Source organism: Macrobrachium rosenbergii, chromosome 8 (genome assembly GCF_040412425.1).
Source record: "Macrobrachium rosenbergii isolate ZJJX-2024 chromosome 8, ASM4041242v1, whole genome shotgun sequence".
Lineage (NCBI taxonomy): Eukaryota > Metazoa > Arthropoda > Malacostraca > Decapoda > Palaemonidae > Macrobrachium > Macrobrachium rosenbergii.
In genome coordinates, this window is record NC_089748.1 from 9,252,188 (window position 1) to 9,278,071 (window position 25,884).

Consider the following 25,884-nt stretch of genomic DNA (forward strand, 5'->3'; position numbering starts at 1 on the left):
TCAGATGGCGACGATTGGCAGCACGGGGAGCACAGAGATAGACGTTTGGGCTTTTGTGATGCCCCTCACCTTCAAAGTGTGGCTGTTCATCTTCGCAGCCCTATTCCTGGTAATCGTCACCATGCATCTGCTGGTCAGGGCGACTGGTGTTGACATGAAAGACAAGATTTTCGTTTTCGTCAGCATTCTCATCGTCCAAGGTTTGTATTAAGCAACAGGGGTCGGTTGAATTATTACATATACAGTTATCTTGGTTGTGCTTTAACACAGAATACCTATGAGTAGTTGAACCAGCTCGCTATACAACACAGACCATTAACCCAATTCTTTGTCTGTGTAAACCAAGTTAGCTACGAAAAGAAGCCAGAATTACTGCACAACTCTTAAAGTGAAGTTCCTCAGGAAATAAGTCAGTTATATAAAATAATCATAAATAAACATTATAAAGCTCATTTAAAATTCCTGTGATATTTTCTTGTACTCAAATGACTGAAAATGATTTACGAAGATCACATAAAATAAAGACAATCAAAAGATTTTTGATTGCTGTGATAATGCATCTTTAAGAATCTTGTGTCACAACATTCAAAATTCCTGTAATCTCGTATTTCATATGATATTTGTGAATTTGCTTTAAATATTTGAATACAAGCAAATTGAAGTTCTGAAGCTTAGTTAATAAACAGGACTCCAAGCTATCCTATCGCCAAAAATTTACACTGATTTCTAATTCTAAATCTAATTATTCTAATCCTACGAAGACATTCTAAAATATTTTGCTTAAGCATTTATAGACCTTAAACCAGAACTACAGACTAAGAGACCCGACGACTTCTATTTCATACTGACTTGCGCCGAATAAAAAATCTCAACTGTCTCAATGTTGCATAGTTAGCTACGCAAAATTTTATAACAATCGCCTAGAATACACCAGCCACTGACAAAACGCATAAACGAGAGAAAAGCTAACACTAATGGAAGTGTATATAATGAAATCTCCACGCGCATGCTCGCGTTTTTATTACAAATCTTTATCTGCAGTAAACGGGCATCACCCACTGATTCCTTCGCAGGGTCAAGAGACCTGGAGAGGCGAACGTGGCAAAGAATGATCATCGGAGCTTGGATAATCAGCACAGCCATTCTTGTGTTCAGCTACAGCGGAAACCTGATGTCACTTCTGGCCGTCAGGTACATTCCTCAGCCTTATCAAACTCTCAGAGATGTTCTAGATGACCATGACGTCACCATGGTATGGGAGATAAACACTGCGTATGTCCACGCTTTCAGGGTAAGGGCTCTAGAGATGCTCGTTGCCACTTGATCTAATGGCATCTGTGCGCCTAAAAACTGCATTTGCTTCCGATTAGACCTATAGATCGTCTGCTTTTACAAAATATATAAGAATTTCTAGCGTATACCCTAGACACTAAAAATTGTTTGTCAGGAACAAAACAAAAAAATTACTATAGATCTAAGCCTTTTTCAGTAGATTGCAAAATGAATATTTCCTAATGAATTTTCTTACCTCCTTAATTTAAGATATGTATCTGTTACAGGATATGTGAAATCCAGGGATTTCACGAAATCTCTAGGGAATTTGTGAAATGAGCAACTCGCTTAGGAACATTTGATCCCCGAGGGCTAGTACTAAATACGGCGAAACAGTGATTCATCTACACTGTTTCGCAGTGTTTACTACTTCCCCCTTGGGAGTTTAACCCCTGGGGGATTAAATGTCCTTAAGTGCACTTGATCCCCCAAGGGACTAGTACTAAACACGGCAAAACACATCCCCCCCAGGGGCTAGTACTAAACACGGCGAAACAATTTAGATGAATCACTGTTTCGCCGTGTTTAACAGTGTTTCGCCGTGTTTAGTACTAACCCTCGGGAATCAAATGTTCCTAAGCGAATTGGTCATTTCACATACATACAGTATATTTCACCTTCTGGTTTTACGAACCTACGTGGAATGATCAACAGCCTGGAAATGAAATAAACCGCACTGCGAAAATGTAAATTATATTTTTTCAAGTAAGATGACTTCATTAGCATGGTGCCAAGTACAAGAAACAATATTAAAGGTCAAAATAGCAAATCCTCTTGTCATCTCAAAAAAAAATGAGAAACTTAGGTAACCAAGCTCTTTTATGTCATTAGGATCATGCTACATTAAACTATAACATTTCCGCATACGGTACTGAGCAATTTACATTGCATTCTATGTTTAGCTTCTGGGAATGTTTGCCAAATCTACCTCCAGGGAATGAGGTCTCTGACTACTATTATTATTATTGACAGGATAAACGGAAAATACTGGAGGTTCTGATAAAATTTCTCTTATGGAATCGTGACAAAGTCTTTGCCTGAAATTAGTTATTGGGTTACATCTAGGTAGACATAAAAAAAGACGTACAGTAGCCTCAATTCTCAAGTACCGGGTCATTTAAGGTATTCATGAATCATCCATCGGTCAAACGAGTCTGACCTGACCACTTCGAAGATGAAACAAAGACTTGTTTGTGGTCATTTCTGAAATGAAAAAGGCAGCATTTCAAAGTCCGGTTTATTCCAATTGTAATTTGTTGCTCATTGCTTCCTAATTTCATGATGTCTTCCGTTTACTAGAGATATTGGATTTAGGTGATGAGACAGTCATTGGCAGCACTGGGTATACTTGGCTCAGTTGTAGAAGTAATCTCTCTGTCAGTACCATTTCCTTTCGCTCCTACATGAGAAGGGATTCGGCATATTTCAGTATGTATAACAGCTTCATATGTAATTGTTGGAATAAATGTTCTGTTCATTGCGAAAAAAAATGAGGACACGAGTTCTGGAGATGCTACGTCACATCTTGAATCGCTGAAAACTAAAGTCTCGTGTCATAGTGGATATGTTTTAAAATTTTCTTTGCCGGTATTATTACAGACAGTTCCACTGTAACAACAGAAGCATTGTTCCGTAAATATAATTTAATAATTTTATAGAGTATATGGCGGCATATCTTACACTAGAAGCAGATATTAGGACATTTTGCAAAGTACAGATGTTTGCGTCTTCTATATTCTTATAAGTGTTGTTTATAGTTTCAGAGCTATATATTGTTAACTCAAGCAAATGAGTTCAAGCGCCGATCTTTTGCATAGTAGAAAGTAGTTCAGGTCCTGAAGGAGTAGATTACTTGCCGGTATTTTCCTTCCACTTCGCATGGTTACCAGTCCGAGAGCAGTTGTGGTTCATTGATTTGACCGTGTGAAGATTTATTTAGGGAGATTCAAAAGTCCCAGTAAAGATAATAAGTACTTCGTTCAAAGCTAAATCTAAACGCTGAAAGGCCAATTCTGATGCTGATGCATATATCTGAACCCCGAAATACGGCATCGATTCAACAGTTTAGTTTTTATAAGTTCTATGAAATATCCGGAACGATCAAGTGTGCTGTAGAAAATAAGCTTGCAACTTAACAGTATATCTGAAGTGTAAGTTTTTCTCATTTCTTATTTGATATCATAACTTTGTTTCCTTTATTTGGATTAACCAATAAATTTTCAATTATCATAAGGTTTAGCTGTGTTTATTACAAGAGAAGGGAGAACACATTCTTGTACTTGACTTCACGCCAGTTTGTCCACTCACAATATCCATGTGACAACAAAGTAGTTCATCAATGTTCCAAGTCAGCGCCCAACGTAGCCTTTCGATTTTCTTGGTTTATTGGCAGTAAATTGCTGACTGTGTGAAAAGACAAACGTATTAAAAAAAAACGTTAAAAATCAGGCGTTACTGTTAGCATCATTACGGAAAATAAAATCATGAGACTATACATTTTGAATGCTTAGCTTGGTTAGGCTAACCTATCGTAGAATTTCTTTTCTCACATGAGGTGAGTACAAGATGCTTCATCGGTTTTCTTCTTAAACCAGTCTTTTCTGAAACATCTCATTAATCGATATACACATGGTTTTCATAAAATACAGCCCTGGATTGCTAAGAGCGAGTTTTCTCGTGCTCTTTCCCTTGGAATATTAAAGAGCTACCGGGGTGCCGCGAAGTCCGCACATCACCGAGAAACTAACTCCACACCGGGTGGTGTAGAGTTGCCAAGCAATGTTATAATCAGTTGAATCACTTCAACTAATACAATTACCTAATACAGATTTGCAGTTGTTTTGTAAAAAAAAAAAATAAATAAATAAAATAAAAATGACTGAGTTTACAATAATGTAAGTCAGTTTTTCACCCTAAGGTTAATTCACAAATTAACCAAATTTTACTAACTATATATATATATATATATATATATATATATATATATATATATATATATATATATATATATATATATATATATATATAATTACGAAGGCAAATTGAAGATTGCTGGACCTAAAGAATGAATGTATTGTAGGACATCACGTTTGGGCTACGTCAACTGCTGTTGTCACAATCGGTTCTTCTTAATTGACTTCTATCGTATCTGATATTGGCGCGTAAACACTCGAGACTATTATAGCGAAAATGGTTCGTTTTTCAAAAATATTAATATTTTCAAAAATATTAAATATGTGTAATGCGGTTAATGAAAGAGTTACAATCTTAATTAGTTTTTAGTAATGGAAAAACGTTTTAAAAGCATAAATATATATGCTGACCTACACCGCATACGCGAGGAGTCCAGACCTCAGCTCTGCATTCAATGACCCCCTTGAATCTTCTCCGCACTTTTGGTCGTTTCTCCGCGCTTCGGAAATCGACCCAACTCTTCCCCGACCAGTGAGCCACAGATCTAAAGCCTCTCGCACGGTGTTCCGTAGGCCTAACCCACTTTATTCTTATTACATGGTTTCCACTTATTTTCATAAAACAAACAATAGGCTATCAAGATGGTTAATGCTGAGATCAGTAAAAAGGAGACTAGTCTGCAAAATTAGGACTAGAAAGATATTTTGTGAGTTCTGACCGAACCAGCTGTCTTTAGTTTACAATTTCAGCTACGACATAGACTTTCATCGCGCAACGGAAACATGTTATACATTCGTAGTATGAATGGTTTATACAATTCCGTGGGAAGCGTAACTAACCTATACAATGACTCGTGTTTGTACAAGTTTTTCCTATTAAAAATCGTTGTCAGTTATAAAATGCTTATAACAATGGCTATCACAAAATTATTTTGCAGTCAAGTCTTTTATCATATTTACAAGTTCCATACATTTCAAACTACTCCCTCTAAAAAAAAAAAGTATTCTTACATTAGGTTAGATCCAGACTGCCGCGTTTAGAAACAAGCGATAACACCTCCACCCGAGCTGAAGTCCTAAATCCAAATAGCAGCTAAACTTCCCGCGGTCTGCCGCCTTCTCTGGTTGCTCGGATATGTTTACCAGTGTCTTGTTGGTGCTCAGTTTTCATATCACAATACTCAGGTCTGTCTGTAGTAAGTCAAAAGATATATTTGTAATTATGCATTTTTTTTTGTATAATCCTGTGTCTTATGTATAAACAAGTGCTATGGTAGGAAATCAAAGTCTATTTGAGAACATTCGAACAAGATGGAATTTAGCCAATCAGCGGGACAACATCAGCAGTGTCTTAACAGCAAAAGTCCAGTTTTCATTTGTATCTTCATCAGTTATGATTGAATTTCTTATTTTGTAAAGGATTTGCATTCCCAATATTCTTTTCTTAGTCCCTTTTCTTAAGTAAAGCGATTCAAATAGTTTTTGGTCGCCTTTAATACCATTCGTATATTTTCAACTGCCGTTTCTGAAGTTGTACAGTAGGCTATAGGCTATATCTTAGGAGACCTCTTATGAATATGTATATACTTTTTAATTTCTTGGTGTGACAGTATATTATTTTTTTTTTACTTTGGTTGTAGAAATATCTGGAAAGCTTTGTTCATCAAGACTACCTACTAAGGGGGACCCTTTCTGGGTAAAGAATCCCTATTTCTCTTCCTTTGGCATTACAGTTCCAGTCATAACTGCGCTAGTTCTGGACATATTCATACATACATACATACAAACTTCGGCTAAGTAATTTGTTAAGGGTAAAAAATATATATCCACAAGATATTAGAGGGTCCTTCTTTATTAACAGTCATGATTTCCGACAGAAAGCAACATCAGGGGATTTACTGAGAGTGAAGGAACTTGATGACAGAAATAAGATTGTGTACGTCTTTTCAACCGATTATCAAAAAACACTCAACACGCTTGTCATAAGTGGAAAATACGTGCTGACGCTGGAAGCAATCTCTATAAAAATGTTAATGGCTGAGCAATTTACCTCTACAGGTCAGTTACAAGTTTTCACAGTTTACAGAATAAATCACAATCTAAGCACTCAAGCAAAATTGGCTGAATTTACCATACATCGTTCATAAATGGCACTAACAGTCATATCTTGCTTGAACTGGCAATTGTGATTAGTTATCCGTTATCCGCTAATCTTTTTAATGGATTTTCATGGTAATTTATTTGATCCTTTATGAAGCATATAGAATCATATAGAATTTCTATAATGTTTTAAACTAAAACAGGCATTTCTTTAAACAGGATCTTATTAAAAGCTGTACGAATTCGTTGTGCACCTTATATATGACACATTTCAAAAACAGGCATATATGATTAAAACCCTGTTGTCAGCTCTTAGCTTCTGATTACTGAAAAGATTAAGAATACGCAATACTCTTGCCTTAATTCCAACCTAAGATAACTGTGTTTCAATGCACCAGTTACACCACGAGTTGTCTATTTACAGGAAAATGCCAGTTTTACATGTCAAAGGGCAAATTTATGCCGAATGTCTTTGCAGTGGGAGTCCAAAAGAAGGGTCCTTTGCTCCGGCCCCTAAATAGAAGGTAAGGGTTCATCTGCGCTTTTAAATTTTTCTATTTCAAGTAGCTGTATATTCAGATATTAATAATCTATGAATATATATATATATATATATATATATATATATATATATATATATATATATATATATATATATATTGTCTTTTGTTGATACGCATTTGGAGAATGGTAAAAGTTTTCACTAAATATAAAGGAAATATATCATGTAACAAGCAGAACTCAGGGGGTACGCCATGGCAAGAAAACAGTTTCGTTGTGTGAAGATATTCAGTAAAAACGTGCAGTTTACTTAGAACATCCTTAAATATTTGAAAATATTCGTAATAAATAATAACCATATATTCCAACAACGCAGAATTTCATCTCTTGCGCAAAGTGGGATCTATCACCATTGGCTGAGTAATGAACTGAGTAATGCTACAACATGCCTGACTGCCCCGCCAAAAATCATCGTTCAAAGTGCTCTGTCTATCAGAAACATATGGGTAAGCAGTAACAGTCGGATACTCAAAAATAATGTTTGAATCTGCTGTCATGATTTCTCTCGAACGCTTAGGGTTTCTTCAGGGAGTGAAATATAATACAAGAAAATGAGCTACAGTACTTTGGCTTGTTTATCTACGCGTCACCAACTCCGAGGTGCTAGTACTAAACATGGCAGAAGCTCCTTGAGACGCCGTGTTTAGTACTAGCCCCTCGGGGATCAAAGTATTATATACACTCATTTCTATATCGTGTGGTCGACAAATTATATTATTAAACAATATCTTCGTGCTGCCGTCTACTTTACATTTACCATACGGTCTTAAGCACCAGCACCTCGGAGTAGGTGACGTGTAGATGACAAGCCAAAGCAGCAACGTAAGATGACTGACGTATTGCTTATAGAGGATCAACACATTGTTAATAAATTTCACATGTAGAAGTTTTTTTTACAGAGTTTATTACTGAGTTTGGCGTTAAAGGATGAAAGTAGCAGTAATTGTTATAGTGTCTCTCTCTCTCTCTCTGGAATCACCTTCCATAAGAGAAAATTACATTCTCTTGCAAAAAGATGCCGTATATTACGTTTTAGTTTTGCCACTTATGTCAATTACCTGGTGCAAAGTCTGGTGGCAATATTTTGAAAGACTATAAAATACAGCTAGCGACTCAGACTTCACTCTTTATGATTCCTATAATCAGTAACGACAAACTAGACTTCAAAATTAGTACAAAGTTCGGCACACTGTGTGACTACAGCTAATGAACCCGAAATAAAGAAAATCGCTTTTATTCACATGATAACTACATATTTGTTTCAGGTGATTTTGGAATATTCACACAGTGTGCCGAACTTTGTACTAATTTTGAAGTCTAGTTTGTCGTACAAAACAGACTTAGTTCCAATTCCAGGAACACATTTGATATGCATATTTAACAGCGCAAACATTTAGCAACACAGACATTAACTACAGATGTATATACTGTATATAATAATTTATCTTTTAGCAGTATTCTTGTATTCATACCATAAAACAGCGTCGAACGTAAGAGTAAATAGCTTATGATCTTGCTATCAATAGTCAGAAGTTGAAGATTAAAACTTAATTGAATATATCTTACAGTCGCGCTTCCTTGTAAGTTCTCGTGAATCAAATTAACAAAACCATATAACACCATTTTATAAATTAAAGTACAAACACACATTGCACAAGTTACATGAGGAAAATATAATTATTGAAACTCCTATGTTAAAAATATAACGTCGAAGGCACAGTGAGTAAACTGCTCTCCCTTTGTAACAGCAACGATAAAAGATTCTTAAAAGGTAGGTTTGGTTTTAAAACAAACTCATTACGGCTCCTTACATCACGCACTTTAAGTGCCGGAGCCTTCCAAAGAAATGATCGAAAGACTTCCAGAGAATTTTTTGTTAACAATTATTTCTTCATTTTGCTATGGCAGGCTGCTGTTCCAACTGACAAGTTCCTTGTTCACATCTTTTTCAGGGAATCTTCATGATACTTGTTATAGGAGATGGCGTAAGCGTCGTGATTCTTCTTCTCGAACGTATGGTGCAGAAATGCAAGAAAAGGTTCCAAAGACATTTTACACCTCTTGAGAAAATCTAGATCATACTAAGGCTGATGTTTTTATTCAAGGAATTTGAATCATGCTTAGCGACGAGGAAAGAATGTAATAATCGCCTGTGTTACGCGTCATATGCATCTCAAATACTGATGTCCTGTAAAATGCATCGTCTTTTTAAGAACAGAAGCTTCAGTCACTCGAGAGGGAATCAGTCTCCTTGCTAAATCGTAATTTAATGTTACTTTTATCAAACTAATTTATGTTTCACATAGCTGAGACTATGGGATCGATCTAAATAAGATACGAATTTGAAGTTTCTGTGACATTATACGTCGGTTGAGACGTCAAGATCAGACCATTTGTTGTTCATTCATCGCTTCCTTTTAGACTTGTAGTTAAACTGCGATTTGCTAGTTTTCGTTAAGTGACGTTACCGTAAATTAACGTACAAATGTTTTTCTGTAACCAAGCATATCATAGACTTTTTAGTGCATTCACCATGACCACAATATACTCCATTAACTGAAGGATTTTAACCGTAATTTGATGAATAGATGAAAAAATAAGACATAAAAGTTTTAACACTACGGCGAGAGTTTTCATTTGTACAAAAAGAAATTGGTCATATAAACAACGAATCCTTTAAAGACATTTTATTAAAAAGTAATAGTGCAAACATAACAAGGTTAAGCCATAAATATCGTTTAATATCAAATGCAATATGCTTTGGGAATAACTGATACCCTTAGGAAATAATAACTGATAAGTGCATCTGCACCAGCCAGGATTCGATTAGTTATTATAATTCCCCCTTCGGTGTAAGTTATTCCCAAGGTATAGTGAATTCGAAATTAAACGATATTTGTGGCTTAATATACGCAAATATGAAAAAGTCACGCTTGTATGTGACAAAAATTCATTAAAATATGATAATATGCATGCCTGCATTTAAAAATAATGCAACAAATAAATACAGGCTTTTGTGAGAGCGCAACAGGAAACCAGCTCTTGAATTAATGAGGTGATAATTTTTAAACGTAAGTGACATTGGAGGGTGTCCTGTTTTGCTTTCACACAGACATTTATCATTGTAATTCCTGTTAAAACATAACAAAGCTCATATATTCAATCTCTTCTAATGCTTTAGTATAAGTGTTCAGTAGCTACTCAGGACAGCGACTGCGGTCTTGTTTTTCTAGTCTTGAAATATCCAGGCCTAGTTTGGCTGCTGTACGCTTTGCTGTTTGCTCTGTTTCGTAACTCGGAAACTGGTCTTTCGAAAGGAACCACAATATTTCTGGAAAAGAAAATCTCATAAAAAAACAGATTACTTTCAGTGTCCTCTAACGCCGTAGTGAGGCTTCTTATACCAATCGTCATTACAACTCGTTATCTTGAGAGAACAAATTGTATAAACCGGTTTTGAAAAGACGAGTTCAGTCTGTTTTATTCGATCGAGTGCTCAAGGTTCTACAATGAAAGGAAACAGGAAGTTCGTGTGACAGGCTCATTGTGGAAACGGTATTAATTATGCTAAAATCCTTTGATAACGATTGATCAAGGGAGTGACGTACATCCTGTTTAGATTAGATGAAATAGTAAATATTCTATAAAAACACGGTCGAAATAAGTTCATCTAAGGAAATATAAATTTAGTATAAAAGTGAGAATAGCATATATATTTTCGTTGACTTCTGATACTACAAACCTTTCACCTTTCTCCGGACAATTACACTGAAATCACCCAGCGCAACCACAACCACCATTTCTCGTTCTCCAACTGCATCCGAGCATGGAATAAGACTTTCTTAGAAGCTGTCCCTTTTACTTTTCCATTCATAACATCCAATATTTTTTCAATCTACAAATGACAGATCAAAGTTAGTCTTGCCAACACTAGTGTCCCTGACAATAAATTTGCTTCCTCCCAGCTCAATGCAATCTATCATTTTGCTCAATGCTCTTTCATTTTTGTCCCTCTTATGTATTTGGCATAACATCTAGTTTGTGTACCTCATTTTTGAATGAAGCCTTCGTAAATTCGAAAAACTGTGATCCTTCCTAGACAAGCTGGAAGAAATCTTTAATAATTAATCAGTCATTTACTGTTAAAAATAATAAATTTCAGCTTCATGTCTATGTTTCCTTCCTTTGCAATAGCTCTAGGATTTCTATACCATAAACCTGGGTAACCGATTCGGTTTCATTTTTTGCAATGAAAAAAAATGGTACATGATGCAATATTTTCTATGGGAGTACTCATAAATAATACACTATTTTTAAATATGAGTACTCAACTACAAAATCAAGAAAGCCTCTTTACAATGCTTCTTTGCTGAAATGGATTCACCTGTCTTCATGAAATCTAACTCTAATAGAAACAATAAGAAAATATTTATTCTTAATTATCTACTCACTTTTATGCTTTGATCGCAGAATATGAATTCAACAAGATCGTTTGACAATGCATTTCTTACCTGTGTGGCCAAGACTTAGCGGGAAGTCCATACACTGCCAGGCCAGAGCATAGGAATGATAATCAGTTGCCAGGATTAAGTATTCTCCCTGTAAAACTAAAAGTGGAAAAATTTGCCAATGTAAATAAGGATAATTGTATTACTTTGTTTTATGTAGCGATATTGCATCAGAACAAGGTTGTAAAACAAAAAAATCTTAGCTAATTGAGACCATACAAATAAAGTTTTTTCCAATCTACTTTTAAAATCAGTGCAAACTAGTTGGATTTACAACAGAATGTGTTTTTAATGCTAAAGAGAAACAAAAAAATTATGTTTATGGGAGGTGATTTGATGTCAAACCCTATGCATAAATAATTAGATAGTTCAATATAAAAACACCAGTTCCTCCATAAACGGTCTGAAAAAGATCCAGAGATTTCATGGAACAATGATAGATGATGACTCTAGATCCCATCTAATTTTATTGTTTCGTTTTCAAACTCCTTCACTGTGAAGTATCATTTTTCACAAGAATTTTTGCAAAATATTCTTTAAACGCCTAGTTATCATATTTTCTTCGCTTCTCTGTATATGGCTGCAAAGCTCTAATAATAATAAAAAAAAAAACTTCGGCACTATACCTTCCTTTATTGAACGATTTGCACTGCGAAGCAATATCAAAACATAGTATTGATGTATTTAGAAGTTTCGACTTACTTTTATTGGACGGTGGTAAAATGTTAGGTTTAATACCAAGAGGTCTTTGCGGATACAAAGAAGAATTAAAGGAATACGATATCAATATAATCTGCAAAACCGTTAAAAATTTAATGTAATGAGGACTGCATCTTCTACCATGGCTCAGACTTCAGTGTCAAGTAACAGTCGAAGTGCACTTGTTGACAATTTTCTCTCACTGAACTCTCAATTCGTAGCATATATGAATTATTCTGCTGCTTATATCTGAATACCAGTTAATTGTTTGCTTTGTTTTCAGTTAAAGGTACTTTGCATTATGGTATGTCATACTAGTTTTTCTTTTCTTTTACCCACATAGGCATTCTCCTCTCTGAAAGTTTGACTGTCCAACGAATGATATTTTGAATTGTTTCTAATGAATGGTTGTCCATTACGAATGATAAAGTAAAATAAAATTAATGAATCACCAAAGGGACATTTTTAAAAATGCTTGCTTAATAAATGCAGTCTTTTCCGATTAAACTTGTCAGGCTGTCTTCGCTAGTACAGAAAGATTCATAGACGCCATCGTATGAAAATTAAATGAGGTTAAACATGAATATATATTCGCGATTATTCTAACGTCGCGAACTCAACAGTCAACTGGTTTGGTTAATGCTTTATTCTTTTCTCAAAAGAAGGATTCTCCACCTTCCCCTGTTGTTCCTTGATCATAAAACCTGCATCATTTTAAGAGGCTTGTCTCTTCAACTGCTGAAAGAACGCACTTGAACGTAACAGCAGAGCTTGATGTCAGTAGGTAGCCTATGTCACTCTCTTCAAATTGTTTTGAATACTTTGATCTCGTTATCCTTTTGATTAAATGAGCGCCAGAATTAGGGGAGAAGTTAACCAATGCAATCACTATGATCCAAAGGTGCTTTGCAACTAAAAATCAATTGAATTTTCAAACAAGAGGAGTGGGCCCCTTACTTGGAATACTAGGTCGCTCTACCACATATCGTAGCCTTCCCGGTTCTTTCTTGTCGAAGGTGATTCCGTTTTCTATGTTCAAAATCATTCCGCTTCTGTAAAGAAAATTAATACCAAGTTGAAAGCAAGCAATGAAAAAAAATAAGTTTATCCTTGCATCTCGATCAAATGCCCTTCTGTGCCAGTGACCACCAATGTGAATGAAAGAAGGAAAGTAAAATACAAATGAATTTTTCATAATTATTGATCATTCCCTTATAAAATAAGAAACTCATAATTGTATACCTCGAGCCAATGCCCCTCATTTTAACTGGATCCTTCAGATACCTAGATCTACATAAAATTTTATGCTACGTCACAATTTCTGTCCAAGTCCGTTAATGGAGATAACTAATGAATTTTACTACAGGTAGAATTCGTATGAGAAGATATGAATTCGACAGTACGTTCGGATACATGGAGTAGGAGCAATTGAAATTAAATCAGGAAAAGATAATTTCATCGGCAGTCGGAATCATATTCAGATTGCTAAGAGATGGTGAAAGAATAGAAGCAATATAATTGTAATAGTATTTGGAGGTAAATATTTCAGATGATGAAAGACAGAAAAAAGATGAGTCACAGAATAGGTGGAGCAGGAAACGTAGCAGGATATGTGAAAAGACTAAGAGGAACCTTGGAGTGTCTATGAAGCTAAGTCGGAAAATATGAAAGAAACGTTGAGCTAACTCCCCTTTCTGTAAACGAAGTGTGGATGTTAAATACGAATAAAAAAAAATTTGATAGTGGTAGAAATTAACAGTTTAATGGTATAAGTAACATATACAGAAGTGCAGAGAGGACAAATGTAGATAAGTAGGCTACACAAAAGCACATGTAAAAGTTTACCGTAGGTAAAGGATGGATAAGATTGTTGAAATGCTTTGGTCAAGTGGAAAGAATGATGGGTTAATGAAAATCGTGAATAATTCGGAAGTGTAAGGGTAAAACAGAAAAGGAAGATCTGTGACGGGCCAGATAGAGGGCGCACAAGAGGTATTAAAAAGGAGATTCATCAAGATTCTAGAAACAAGAGTGTGAGCAAAACAGGGGGTATTATGGAATGCGTGTAAGAGGTTCAATGAACTGCTGACCAGACTTCTTTGTGTGTGTGTGCGTGCGCGTGTATGTGTGTTGGTCTAGAGAACGAAAGAATAAACGTTACTTACAAATGGTCTTTCCAGTCCAGTCGCGTGAAATGACCTCTGCCTCTCTTGAAAAGATAATTCTCAACCCAACAGGTTCCTGCCAAACCTTCATAAGAAACGAAAAATCTCTCAATCTCGTACCACCGACCAAGGAACTGAGGAAACAAGATGTCAAGTAAGCGGCAACACAAGCAAGACAAATTTCAGTTATCCTGACAATAGTGTTTATCGTTCCTGGAGTGAAAACCTTGTAAATGCAAAAGATTTTTTCTTAATCTGTGATGTGAAGCTGGTGGGTCGTACAGAGTGAGATTAAGTTGTGCACTTCTAAGCATTATGATACGTTATATATTTACATTTTGGGATTTCATCAGAACTTTATATTTTATAATACATCAGGAAATAGTCCACACACACACACACACACACACACACACACACACACACACACACACATACATACATATATATATATATATATATATATATATATATATATATATATATATATATATATATATATACACATACATGCATACATACATACATACATACATACATATAAACATACAAACAAAACACATATATATATATATATATATATATATATATATATATATATATATATATATATATATATATATATATATATATATATATATATAGCTACATCACACATGACATATGTGTTTTTCAGAAACATTTCCAATACTTGTGGGGTTTCCACGAAATGACCAATATTGTCACCAATGCGATACGTTGCAGCCGGATGATTAATGGAGAAATATCTTAGCCTGTGAAAGTGTTGCATTTTCACTTTCTTTCCCAACCAGCTTTTTACTGTTCCCCCCTATCTATACACTGAGGTGTAGTTCCATTGTAAATCTGATGTAGCCCTGAATAGTGCCGTAATGTAAGCTGAAACAGCTGTCGACTTTGCAATCAATTAATTAAGCAAAACAGTGGCAGTATTTGTTTGTCCCTTGAAGACTTTAGTAGTTGAGGAATGGCTTAAGAACTAAAAACATGGATATGTTGCCAGAAAGTTGTAGATGATACCTGGGCATTAGCAATGGATGAAACATATACATATAAATGTGTATACGAGTATATACATATATACTATTAGGTAGTTATGTTTTAATGTATGATTTACCTGTGTAGTTTTATATAAAAGACAATTTATATGGACGGGGAATTTTCTGACTGGGCAACTGAATGAGGTATCCTTGCCAGTTCATATACTTGTATTTATTTATTTATTTTATTCATCTATGACCTTCATAGCTCTATGCAATTAGATTTAATTCAGAAACAAACATATCAGCCACCGTTCAAGGTCACACGTTTTAAAACTTGGGAAATGTATTAAAAATATGAATCAATACATATAAAATTGGAGCTTTTAAAATTACACGAGAAGAATGCTTCACATTATTATCATATCGAACTGGACCAGCAGAGGAGAGAGAGAGAGAGAGAGAGAGAGAGAGAGAGAATTTGAAACTCACCCTTTTTGGCTGGAATCCTTTTAAAGGCTGGATGTTTGGACAGGGACCTCTAAAAAAGACTTGACCTGTTGTCATCCGATTCAGAACCATTACCAGAAACACTGAGGCAATGACGTTCAGCCTGTGCCATTGCTGCATTGAAGCTCTTGTCGCATCAACTCTGCATGGAATAAAAAGAATGATGAATATTTCTTTAGACACGAAGAGGTTGTTTCCAGAAGAAAACTTTTATTAACTGCAGTTAATTTTATTTACATAAATCTATTTGAATTTATTTATTTATATATATTTATATATATATATTTTTATATATTTATTTATTTATATATATATATATTTATATATATTATCATATTTATATATATATATATATATATATATTTATATATATATATATATATATATTTATATATATATATTTATATATATATATATTAACACATCACTACAGGTGAATAAATAAGAGACTTTTCACCTGTGGTGATATGTGATAAACAAAGCGCGTGTTAAAGTGATTATATATACATATTTTTACACATAATTATATATATATATATTTATATATATATATTTATATATATATATATATATATATATATATTTATATATTTATATATATATATATATATATATATATATTTATATGAAAGTATGTATTTATTTATTTTATTTTTATGCATGTGTGTGTGTTTACCGTCTCCCGTAAGAGGGCGAAATTCTACAATAAAAGACTTACAGTCGCTGCCGTATCCCTCTGCCGACTGTCGACTCAGGCATGAGGCACTTGCGCCGAAAACTTTCTCAGTAGCATCCCTTCCGCAGTTATAAAACTAGACCAGCATGCCACTGAGTCACGCATTTCCATCTTGCACGCACTCCTGCGGTTCTTGGATTCTCATTCTTTCTAGTACCATCACGGTTTCCTTCTTCTCATTCCCAGCATCTTCAAATGATACGACCACATCACGAAGCGACCGCTCTCTATTCTCAACCCGTAGACGAGCAACGTTAAAACGTTCCTTCCTTCACAAAATCATGCTACTCTTGTACCGCATGGGAGTATCTCAGCACTTTTCACCATTTCAGCCCTTCAGTCTCGTGTTAGGCAGATGATTCGTTTCAATGACTTCCACACTTCTTTTTATTTCTTTACTCATTCACCATAACATGCATTAAATTTTCTGTAATAGGAAGTTGACACAGTATTCCATCGAAACATACCAGTATATTTACAGATAAATACACATATTAAACGAGTATATATAAATATGTATGTGTGTATTATATATGTACGCACACATATACAAACAAATATAATATTTACATATATATATATATATATATATATATATATATATATATATATATATATATATATATATATATATATATATATATATATATGCCTATATCGGTATGATGACAGCAGACTGAAACTTTTGATCAAAAAGGGTAATTCATAATGCGTTCCTATAAAGTTATGCAAGAATTTCTCATTCCTGTGTAAAGAACTCATCGATTTTTTTAACGATACAAGTCTTCCACGTATGCCTGTAAAGCAAAAAAATAAGGTTTTTGACAACGCAGTTCCTCTTCTCGTTATTTTACTAAAAATATATAGGTCAGCACCGAAATCTGCCAACCTGACGTGAAATGTACGCGGTGTGAGAGGTTCTTGGTATTTAAGAGTCTGTACGAACACTGAATGATTGAGAAGTGGTTCCTCCTAAAGGTTTTACACTAAATTGTTTATTTATGTATGCATACTAACTCATACAGACACAACTCAGTACACACACGGGCGAGCATACGCACACACAAACAGACATGTATATATACTCGTGTATATATATATACAAGTATGTATGTATTACAGCTAAATATCATTGCATAAGATATATGCATCTGGCCAGGCCAGGGTAGGAACCAATTCCTTTTAAGCTTGATACGAAGGTGACAGACTTATCTACACAGTTAACAAGAGAAGTGCAAGTAGATTTAGATTTTTTCCATACATTGCCGTCGAAATCAGGCTCTGTGGTTATGACTGGAATCAGGCCAAATTCAAGTTTGTAACACACAGGTATTTTATGATAGCTTTGTTACTGATTCACACGTGCCTTTTTTATGCTCTTAGATATTAATCCACAAATCCCTTAATATATATATATTGTCAGTATGTGTTAAATTTAACGTAAATTAATTTGTTTTGAATAAGTTGTTTTTGGCAGTAATTATTCTTTTGGAACGTAATGACCCTGTTTCCTCCTCCCCGACTTTTCTGACTTGTTGTATAGTTTTAATTACAATGAGCTTGTTTTATTTTCACGTGTGGTGTTGGCTTCTCATCTGGAGCTGTATTCGGTGCTGTCTCGCCAGGACTGAGTCAGTCGTTTCTGGACCATTAATATTGTGAGGGCTTGACTTATTTTGGGATTTACACTGAATTACAAGATCTGCCTTTCTTCAGTTGCTGCTGCTGACCTCCTTTGAGAGATTGATTATTCTTCAGTCTGCGCCCTTGGTTCAGTTATTTTGCCAAGGGGACCTCTCTGCCAACTGGTAAGGTGTGATTACCTGTCGGACGACCGTGCCCATTGATTGTCTTGCGACATTAAAGTGATTCTTTCTTCAGTCTGCGCCCTTGGCCCAGTTATTTTGCCAAGGGGACCTCTCTTACGTTTGGTAAGGTCTTAAGAATATATATTATTCCCCTCGACCCGTGATTTGAAGGCTGTGTTAGCCACTACCACCGTTTAGAGTTCACTTAAGGGAAGCAATTTATTTTTTTTGTTAGTGATAAATATTTAGTGTGTAATAAGTTAGGTTATTCTGACTTTTCGACATTCTATTACTTTCAGGGCCCTCAATTTAAAGTGTAATTGCATAGTCTGTTTTAATTTGGTGTAAATGTGTTTGTTATTCGATGTTTTCAGTGTGTGGTTGATTTTTGTGTTTATTTAATGTATTTTGTAAGAGGCTCAGTGGTCATTTCTTTCTAAAAGTTTGTATTAAATATTAAGGTTTTATTTTCAGTTTTTAATTTTTATCCTCCTTGATTCCATATCTGTACACTCTGTTGCGGCCATTCCACCTATTGTGGACTTGGTCGTTAGTGACTTTATTAGTATTTTAAGAGACTGGTGTATGTTTGATGGGCGTGGGCCCATAACATTTTGGCGATTTTTGCTAGGATATATCGGATCCTGTAGTCACTAGAGTGTATAGAGTTTTCTTGATGGTGTTTGCAGCATAGTAATACCTTCTCTCCTATATTTTTGTGTTGATTGGTGTTTATATTTTTTTTTTTGACCGTGGTAGGATATTTGTGTGGTTATTGGTGTACAGTGTATTGGTTTGTTTTTGGGTATATTTTGTGAGATACATTTATATATTTACTTGTGTGCAATTAATTTACTATGGCTGATTTGAATATCGTGAGCTCTTGAGTGGAGGGCTTGGCAGGACAGGTTGGTCAGACTTGAATAAGTCTGATTTAGAGTGTGTAGCAGAATTTTTGAAATTGAAAATCCTGGGTCTGTTAGGGAAGGGCTTGTTGCTTTTCAAAGTTTATGAAAAGGTTAAGGTGATGAAGGCAGAATGTAAACCAGAGACTAGGCAGGTGGAGGAAGCAGTGTCAGTAGAAATTTTTAGATAGGCAGATTCAGTTGAAAAGAATGAAATAGATCTCCAAAGGTTGAAGGCTGAGGAGAGAGAGAGAGAGAGACAGCACGAACTTGCTATGCAAGCATTGAGCAATAGGGGTTCTTCTTCTTCCCAACATAATGTGTCTGCAATGCCTTGTATTAATCTAACTGAAGCTCTAAAATTAGACCCAAATTTTCAGGAAGTCAACGTGGCAGGGTTTTTTGTTTCTTTTGAGAGGATAGCCTCAAGGTTGGAGTGGCCAAAGGAGTATTGGACCACTCTTATTCAGAAGTAAATTGTTAGGTAAGGCCCAGAAAGTTTACGTTACTTTTGGACGAAGATCTGTCCTCAGATTATTGATTCTGTGAAGGCCATAGTTTTGAAGGCTTACGAGTTGGTACCGGAAGCTTACAGACAACGTGATTTCCGTAATTTACAGAAGGAAAGTAGGGCAGACTTTTGTAGAGTTCGCCAGGGCTAAAGAGCAGTTTGCTGGCGACTGGTTAAAGTCTAAGGAGGTGACGGACTTTGAGAAATTAAAAGAATTGATTTTGGTTGAGGAGTTTAAAGGTCCGTGCCTAATGAGGTGAATTTTACACCTTGAAGAGTTAAAATTTACTTTACAGGAGGTGGCAATTGCAAGTGATTGAGTACCTCCTCTCTCATAAAATGTGATACTTAAGGTACCCAGAAATGAAAATCTGGTTGGGTGAAGTTAATAGGAGTAGTACCAGAACAGGTATAACAGGCCTACTTGATAATTATGGTTCTCTTTTACTACTCCTGTTAACAGCTATATAAAAGGCAGATTACAGATAACCCGGAGAAGTTGAGAACTATGAGTTTGTTTCTTCTGTCATAAGAAGGGACACGTCAAGAGCATGTGTTATGCATTTAAAAGGTCACAAAGGACCGAAAGACGACCGGTATTGGCCATTCGAAGGAATGAGAACGAGTCAGTGGCTGAGAACTCTAATAATCAATGACTAGGCAATAAGTCACTGGCTCCTTTTCAGAAATTTTTGTTTGATGGTTTTGTCCGCTCTGGGAATTGACTGAGCAAAGAAAGGTTAAAATTTTGCGTGACACTGGGGCTGCTCAGTCTTTAATTCTCAGATTTTACCTATTGATTTAGAATGTTCAAATAGAATATGTTTTGTTAAATGGTTTTCCAGATACGGTCAGGTCTTACCCGGTTGAGAGTTTTTATTTATCATGCCCGTCTTTTTCAGGTTATTTAAAATTGGCCATTATTGAATAATTTCCTATTAAAGATGTGGATTTGGTGTTAGGGAATGATGTCGCGCTAATAAATAAAACTTTCCCTATTGTATTAAATTTCAATAATGAAATATCTGTAGTCACTCTATCGAAGGCTAGTAGTATTTGACTCGGCCTGAGTCGGTAGTTGATGTTGATTTGAGTAGTTTAGATCGTAGTGATAGCTTAGTTGTAGATAGTGATGTGTTGGATAATAAACTTAATTGGACTACTAAGGAACTTATTACAGCTCAGAGAGCAGGTTTTAAAGACCTGCCAGTTGAGTCTGGCGAAATTACTGATTTGACTGTCCCTCGATTTAAGATAATTAATAATATTTTGTACAGAATAAGTAGACCTTTTGATGCCATTAACACAGGTTGTGAAATTGTTAAACAGATTATGGTTCCTTTTGTTTATCGAAAGGAGTTAATGACATTGGCTCATGAAAATGGTTTGGCTGGTCATTTTGGTGTTTTTAAAACCACTGTAAATTGTGTGAAAGTTATTTTTGGCCTAAGATGAAAGATGATGTTAAAAATTTGTAAATAGTTGTTATGCATGTCAAAGGTCAGGAAGCCTAATCAAACAATTCCAAAGCACCATTACATCCTATTCCTGTTGTTTCTGAACCTTTCAGAGAGGTAATTATTGACGTGGTTGGTCCTCTGCCGAAAACTCGTAGTAGCAATCAGTATATTTTAACAATTATGGATAGGATGTCTCGATATCCTGAGGCAATACCACTACGAAATGTAAAAACTGTTAAAATTGTTGAAGTATTAATTGAATTTTTCACCAGGTTCGGAATGCCCAAAGTAATTCAGTCCGATTGTGGGTCTAATTTTCTGAGTAAATTATTTAGGAGAAGATGGCTGAATTAAAAATTAAACATGTGACTTCTTCTCCGTACCATCCTGAAAGTCAAGGTGTTTTGGAACGATTTCATCAAACCATGAAGTCTATGATAAAAATATTGTTTGGTTAATGGTTCCGAATGGGATAAGGAACTACCTTATTTATTATTTGCATTTTATCAGTGCCGAGTCAATCTTTAGGATTTTCACCTTTTCAGCCTTATTTTTGGTCATTGTGTGCGTGGTCCATTGGATGTGGTTCGTGAATCTTGGGAGGGGACGCCCTGATATAAATTTATTAGATTATGTTAGTAATTTGGGTGATAAATTAACGAAGGCTTGGAAGTTTGCTGGTGAAAATTTATTGTTAGTAGCCAAAAGAAAATGAAATACTTTTTTGACAGAAAGACTAAGGAGCGTAATTTTGTAGTGGGTGATAATGTTTTGGTATTGCTTCCCATTCCAGGAAACGCTTTAAAAGCTTCATTTTTAGGACCGTGGAAAATTTTAAAGAAATTAAGTGATGTTAATTATTTAGTTGAAACTCCTGAAAGGAGGAGACCCTACCAGCTGTGTCACATTAAATATGTTAAAAGCTTATAAAGGTTTATGACAAAAGTTATTCCCGTGGCATTAATTGGTGATACTACAAAGTGTAATGGTATTAATTCTTTTCTTTTCCAGACGTGAGTAATTTTGATGATGATTGTTTTGATGGTGCTGAATGGCTAATGATAATGAACATTCTTTAGAAAAATTTTTCAGAAATGGTTTCACATTTGAATTTAGTAGAACAGGGATCTTTGAAAAAGTTAATTTTTAGTTATAAGGATTTATTTTCGGATGTTCCAAGACAGACCACTGTCCTTGAACATGATGTGGATTTTGGGTAACGCAACTCCGGTAAAACAATCCCTTACAGGTTAAATCCATTTAAAAATGATGTTGTGGATAAAGAGGTTGGTTATATGTTACGACACGGGCTGATCAACAGCAACAGTCCGTGGTCTTCACCTGTTGTTTTGGTAAAGAAACAGGATGGTCAATTTAGGCTTTGTTTTGATTATTAAAAGTCAACGAGGTCACAAAGCCAGATAGTTATCCTTTACCTAGGATAGAGGACTGTATTGACAGGATAGGAATTCAAAATATATAACTAAATTTGATTTGTAAAAGGGGTATTGGCAAGTTCCGCTGTCCAAACGGGCATGGGATTTGTCAGCGTTTGTAACGCAGCGAGGACTCTACCAATGTAAAGTAATGCCTTTTGGGATGAAGAATGCTGCTGCAACCTTTCAAAGGTTAATGAATACTCTGGTCCAAGGTTTAGAGGGCTGTGTTGTTTATATTGATGATATTGTGATTTATAGTGATGACTGGGACACCCATCTTAAACGCATTAAGGCCTTATTTCAGGTACTTAGGAAAGCTGGTTTGGTTATAAACCTCAAAAAGAGTGAGTTTGCCAAAGCAAAGGTTGTGTATTTGGGTCACGAAGTAGGATTTGGGAAAGTGGCTCCAAAACAGGCAAACGTAGACTCTATTAGGCATATTGAAATACCGAAGTGTCGCAGGGATGTCAGAAAATTCCTTGGCTTAGTTAGGGTATTATCGTAGATTTGTTAAGAATTTTTCTGATATCGCTGAGCCCTGACTAATTTATTGCGTAAGAATGTGACTTTTTATGGACTAATGATGCCCAAAATGCCTTTGAAAAATTAAAGCAGGTCCTAATGAATTTCCCTATATTGAAAGCCCTGATTTTGACGTCCCTATTTTCACTTGCTACTGATGCGAGTGATGTTGGGGTTGGAGCAGTTTTGTTGCAGGAAGATGCTCATGGAGTATCTCATCCTGTTGCCTATTTCTCCAAAAAGTTATCCCTGGCTCAACGGAAATACTCGACTGTAGAGAAAGAGACTTTGGGATTAATTTTAGCTGTTAATCATTTTCAGGCGTATTTATCCTCTACAGGGACTCCGATTAAAATATTAACGGATCATAATCCGTTGATTTTCTTGAACAGGTTTAGGAATAAAAATCATTTTATTGATGCGTTGGAGCCTCCTGCTCCAGGAATGGAATTTTAGCTTTTCGCACATTCCAGGCAAAAGTGTTGTTGTCGCTGATGAGCTGTCACGCATCAGTGACTGATCGATAGGTTGATTTGAGAAAAACCTTTTTGTTCTTCGTTAATTATTACTTGTAAAGTAGTTTTGTATATATTTATATTAATTGATTTGATGAATCCTATAAATTTATCGAATGTACAGGTTTCCAGGTGTGTTGTTTCCAGGTGTGTTGTAATAATGTTGTGTCAGGTGTTTGTTTTGTTTATGAAATAATTTAGGATTAAGTATTTAAGATTAAGATGTTAAATGTCGTGATTTGCAGGTTTTCCTTCAGTGTCGTCTTTGATTAAGAGTGGTTAAGGGTACTTTTGATTTCTGTTTACTTTAGTATGTGTTGTTGGTGGAGGTTAATTTTGAGGTGTTACCATTGTCTTGTGTATGTCCATTAATTATGTGTGTATTTAAGGCCCAAACCCGTTTAGTGTGAGAACGCTCTCTGAAGTGTAGAGGCACTAAAACTGAGTGAAGTGTAGTGAAAAGACGCTCTTTGAAACTCAATGAGTCGCAAAAACAAGTAGTGTTGAGTAAGGACGTTCTCTGGAGTGAAAAGATGCATTATTGGAAAGTGTTGTGAAGGGCCACAATATTGAGTGTGTAGTAAATCATTGATATGTGGACAGTGTGTTACGTTTTTTTTTTTTTTTTTTGGTGATTGATGGTTATTTTTTTATAAATCATTAATCATATATTGTTATGTCGGTTTTTGTTTATGCCAATGGTCCACATTAATTCTTTCTTTACATAGCTTAGATAGGTCACGGGCTCACGGGTCTTTAGCACAGCACAGCCGTTTTTAGGCGAATACAGGCTGGTGTATGAGTGGTGACCTAGACTAAGCTAAGGTTAATCTATTAAGGTTTTGGTCCTTATTTTTGTTTGACTGATATTTGTGTTTTCAGAATAATTTAGCCAGGTCACGGGCTCACGGGTCTGTAGCACAGCACGGCCGTTTTTTTAGGCGCTACAGGCTGGTGTATGAGTGGTGACCTTGGTTGAGGTAACACTAGCCCCATTGTGGTCGATTTATATTTTTGTTGTCGGTTATCTAGGTTTAGTCTAATAACAGGTTAGTCTTGTTAACATTGCTGCTCTGCTAACCTGAGCCCACCACTTTTGTGAGTTCATGGGGATATTACCATATTTTTTCGTATGTTGATACTGATGTTATTTTTGGCGTGGTCACTATAAATTATTTACTTGTATTAGCTTTAAGTCTTAGTATTAAGGTTAAGATTTGATATCTATTGACTGTATTGAAAGTGGTACAAAATTTTTGCCACTATCTCTATTCTATTTTTGATTTATTATTTTGCAATGTGATATAGTATTTTTAATTACTTTTTTGAGTTTTGTCATTAGACTTTAATTTTTCTTATTGTCCCTGTTTTATTTAATATAGATTGAATTGCTATGTTTGCTTTTGATATTAGCATTTTAATATATTTCTTTAAATTTTGAGTTAAGTTCAATACTTTGTAGAAAAATTTTCTTGTGGAAATTTTTTTTTTTTTGTTGGGTGAGGAGGTGTCAGTATGTGTTAAATTTAACGTAAATTAATTTGTTTTGAATAAGTCACTTTGGCAGTAATTATTCTTTTGGAACGTAATGACCCTGTTTCCTCCTCCCCGACATTTCTGACTTGTTGTATAGTTTTAATTACAATGAGCTTGTTTTATTTTCACGTGTGGTGTTGGCTTCTCATCCGGAGCTGTATTCAGCGCTGTCTCGCCAGGACTGAGTCAGTCGTTTCTGGACCATTAATGTTGTGAGGGCTTGACTTATTTTGGGATTTACACTGAATTACGAGATCTGCCTTTCTTCAGTTGCTGCTGCTGACCTCCTTTGAGAGATTGATTATTCTTCAGTCTGCGCCCTTGGTTCAGTTATTTTTTTAAGGGGACCTCTCTGCCAACTGGTAAGGTGTGATTACCTGTCGGACGACGTGCCCATTGATTGTCTTGCGACATTAAAGTGATTCTTTCTTCAGTCTGCGCCCTTGGCCCAGTTATTTTGCCAAGGGGACCTCTCTTACGTTTGGTAAGGTCTTAAGAATATATATTATTCCCCCTCGACCCGTGATTTGAAGGCTTTGAATTAGCCACTACCACCGTTTAGAGTTCACTTAAGGGAAGCAATTTATTTTTTTTGTTAGTTATAAATATTTAGTGTGTAATAAGTTAGGTTATTCTGACTTTTCGACATTCTATTACTTTCAGGGCC

At 35.4% G+C, this 25,884-nt stretch overlaps 3 protein-coding genes across 5 annotated transcripts in view; 1 reads left to right on the top strand and 2 right to left on the bottom strand.

Moving 5' to 3' along the window:
- LOC136840591 (synergin gamma-like) overlaps window positions 1–5,388 on the bottom strand; it is a 244,305-nt gene extending 238,917 nt beyond the window's left edge. The window contains exon 1 of one of the 3 annotated variants that reach the window (XM_067107257.1): window positions 5,256–5,388. The gene's annotated coding sequence lies outside the window, so the exon portion shown is untranslated. The remainder of the gene's footprint in view (window positions 1–5,255) is intronic. The other 2 variants (XM_067107258.1, XM_067107259.1) reach the window with 2 other exon arrangements.
- LOC136840592 (ionotropic receptor 93a-like) lies at window positions 1–11,072 on the top strand. The gene is made up of 6 exons (XM_067107262.1): window positions 1–200; window positions 1,074–1,291; window positions 6,122–6,302; window positions 6,769–6,868; window positions 7,222–7,351; window positions 8,858–11,072. Exons 1-6 carry the CDS (start codon window positions 5–7, stop codon window positions 8,978–8,980), a joined length of 948 nt encoding a protein of 315 aa, XP_066963363.1. The 5' UTR covers window positions 1–4; the 3' UTR covers window positions 8,981–11,072.
- LOC136840593 (apolipoprotein D-like) overlaps window positions 9,591–25,884 on the bottom strand; it is a 17,362-nt gene continuing 1,068 nt past the window's right edge. The window contains exons 2-6 of the mRNA XM_067107263.1: window positions 15,768–15,927; window positions 14,278–14,411; window positions 13,070–13,164; window positions 11,417–11,512; window positions 9,591–10,236 (exon numbers count right to left, since the gene is read on the bottom strand). Of these exons, the coding sequence (XP_066963364.1) occupies window positions 10,103–10,236; window positions 11,417–11,512; window positions 13,070–13,164; window positions 14,278–14,411; window positions 15,768–15,927 (619 nt within the window). The 3' untranslated portion in view covers window positions 9,591–10,102. The remainder of the gene's footprint in view (window positions 10,237–11,416; window positions 11,513–13,069; window positions 13,165–14,277; window positions 14,412–15,767; window positions 15,928–25,884) is intronic.

What these genes read in the sequence shown, in the direction of transcription:
- LOC136840592 (XM_067107262.1), top strand. Translation starts at nt 5, where the DNA reads ATGGCGACGATTGGCAGCACGGGGAGCACAGAGATAGACGTTTGGGCT. An exon ending in CTCCGGCCCCTAAATAGAAG is followed by an intron (nt 6,869 to 7,221) that starts GTAAGGGTTCAT and finishes CCAACAACGCAG; the next exon opens with AATTTCATCTCTTGCGCAAA. An exon ending in TGTCTATCAGAAACATATGG is followed by an intron (nt 7,352 to 8,857) that starts GTAAGCAGTAAC and finishes CATCTTTTTCAG; the next exon opens with GGAATCTTCATGATACTTGT.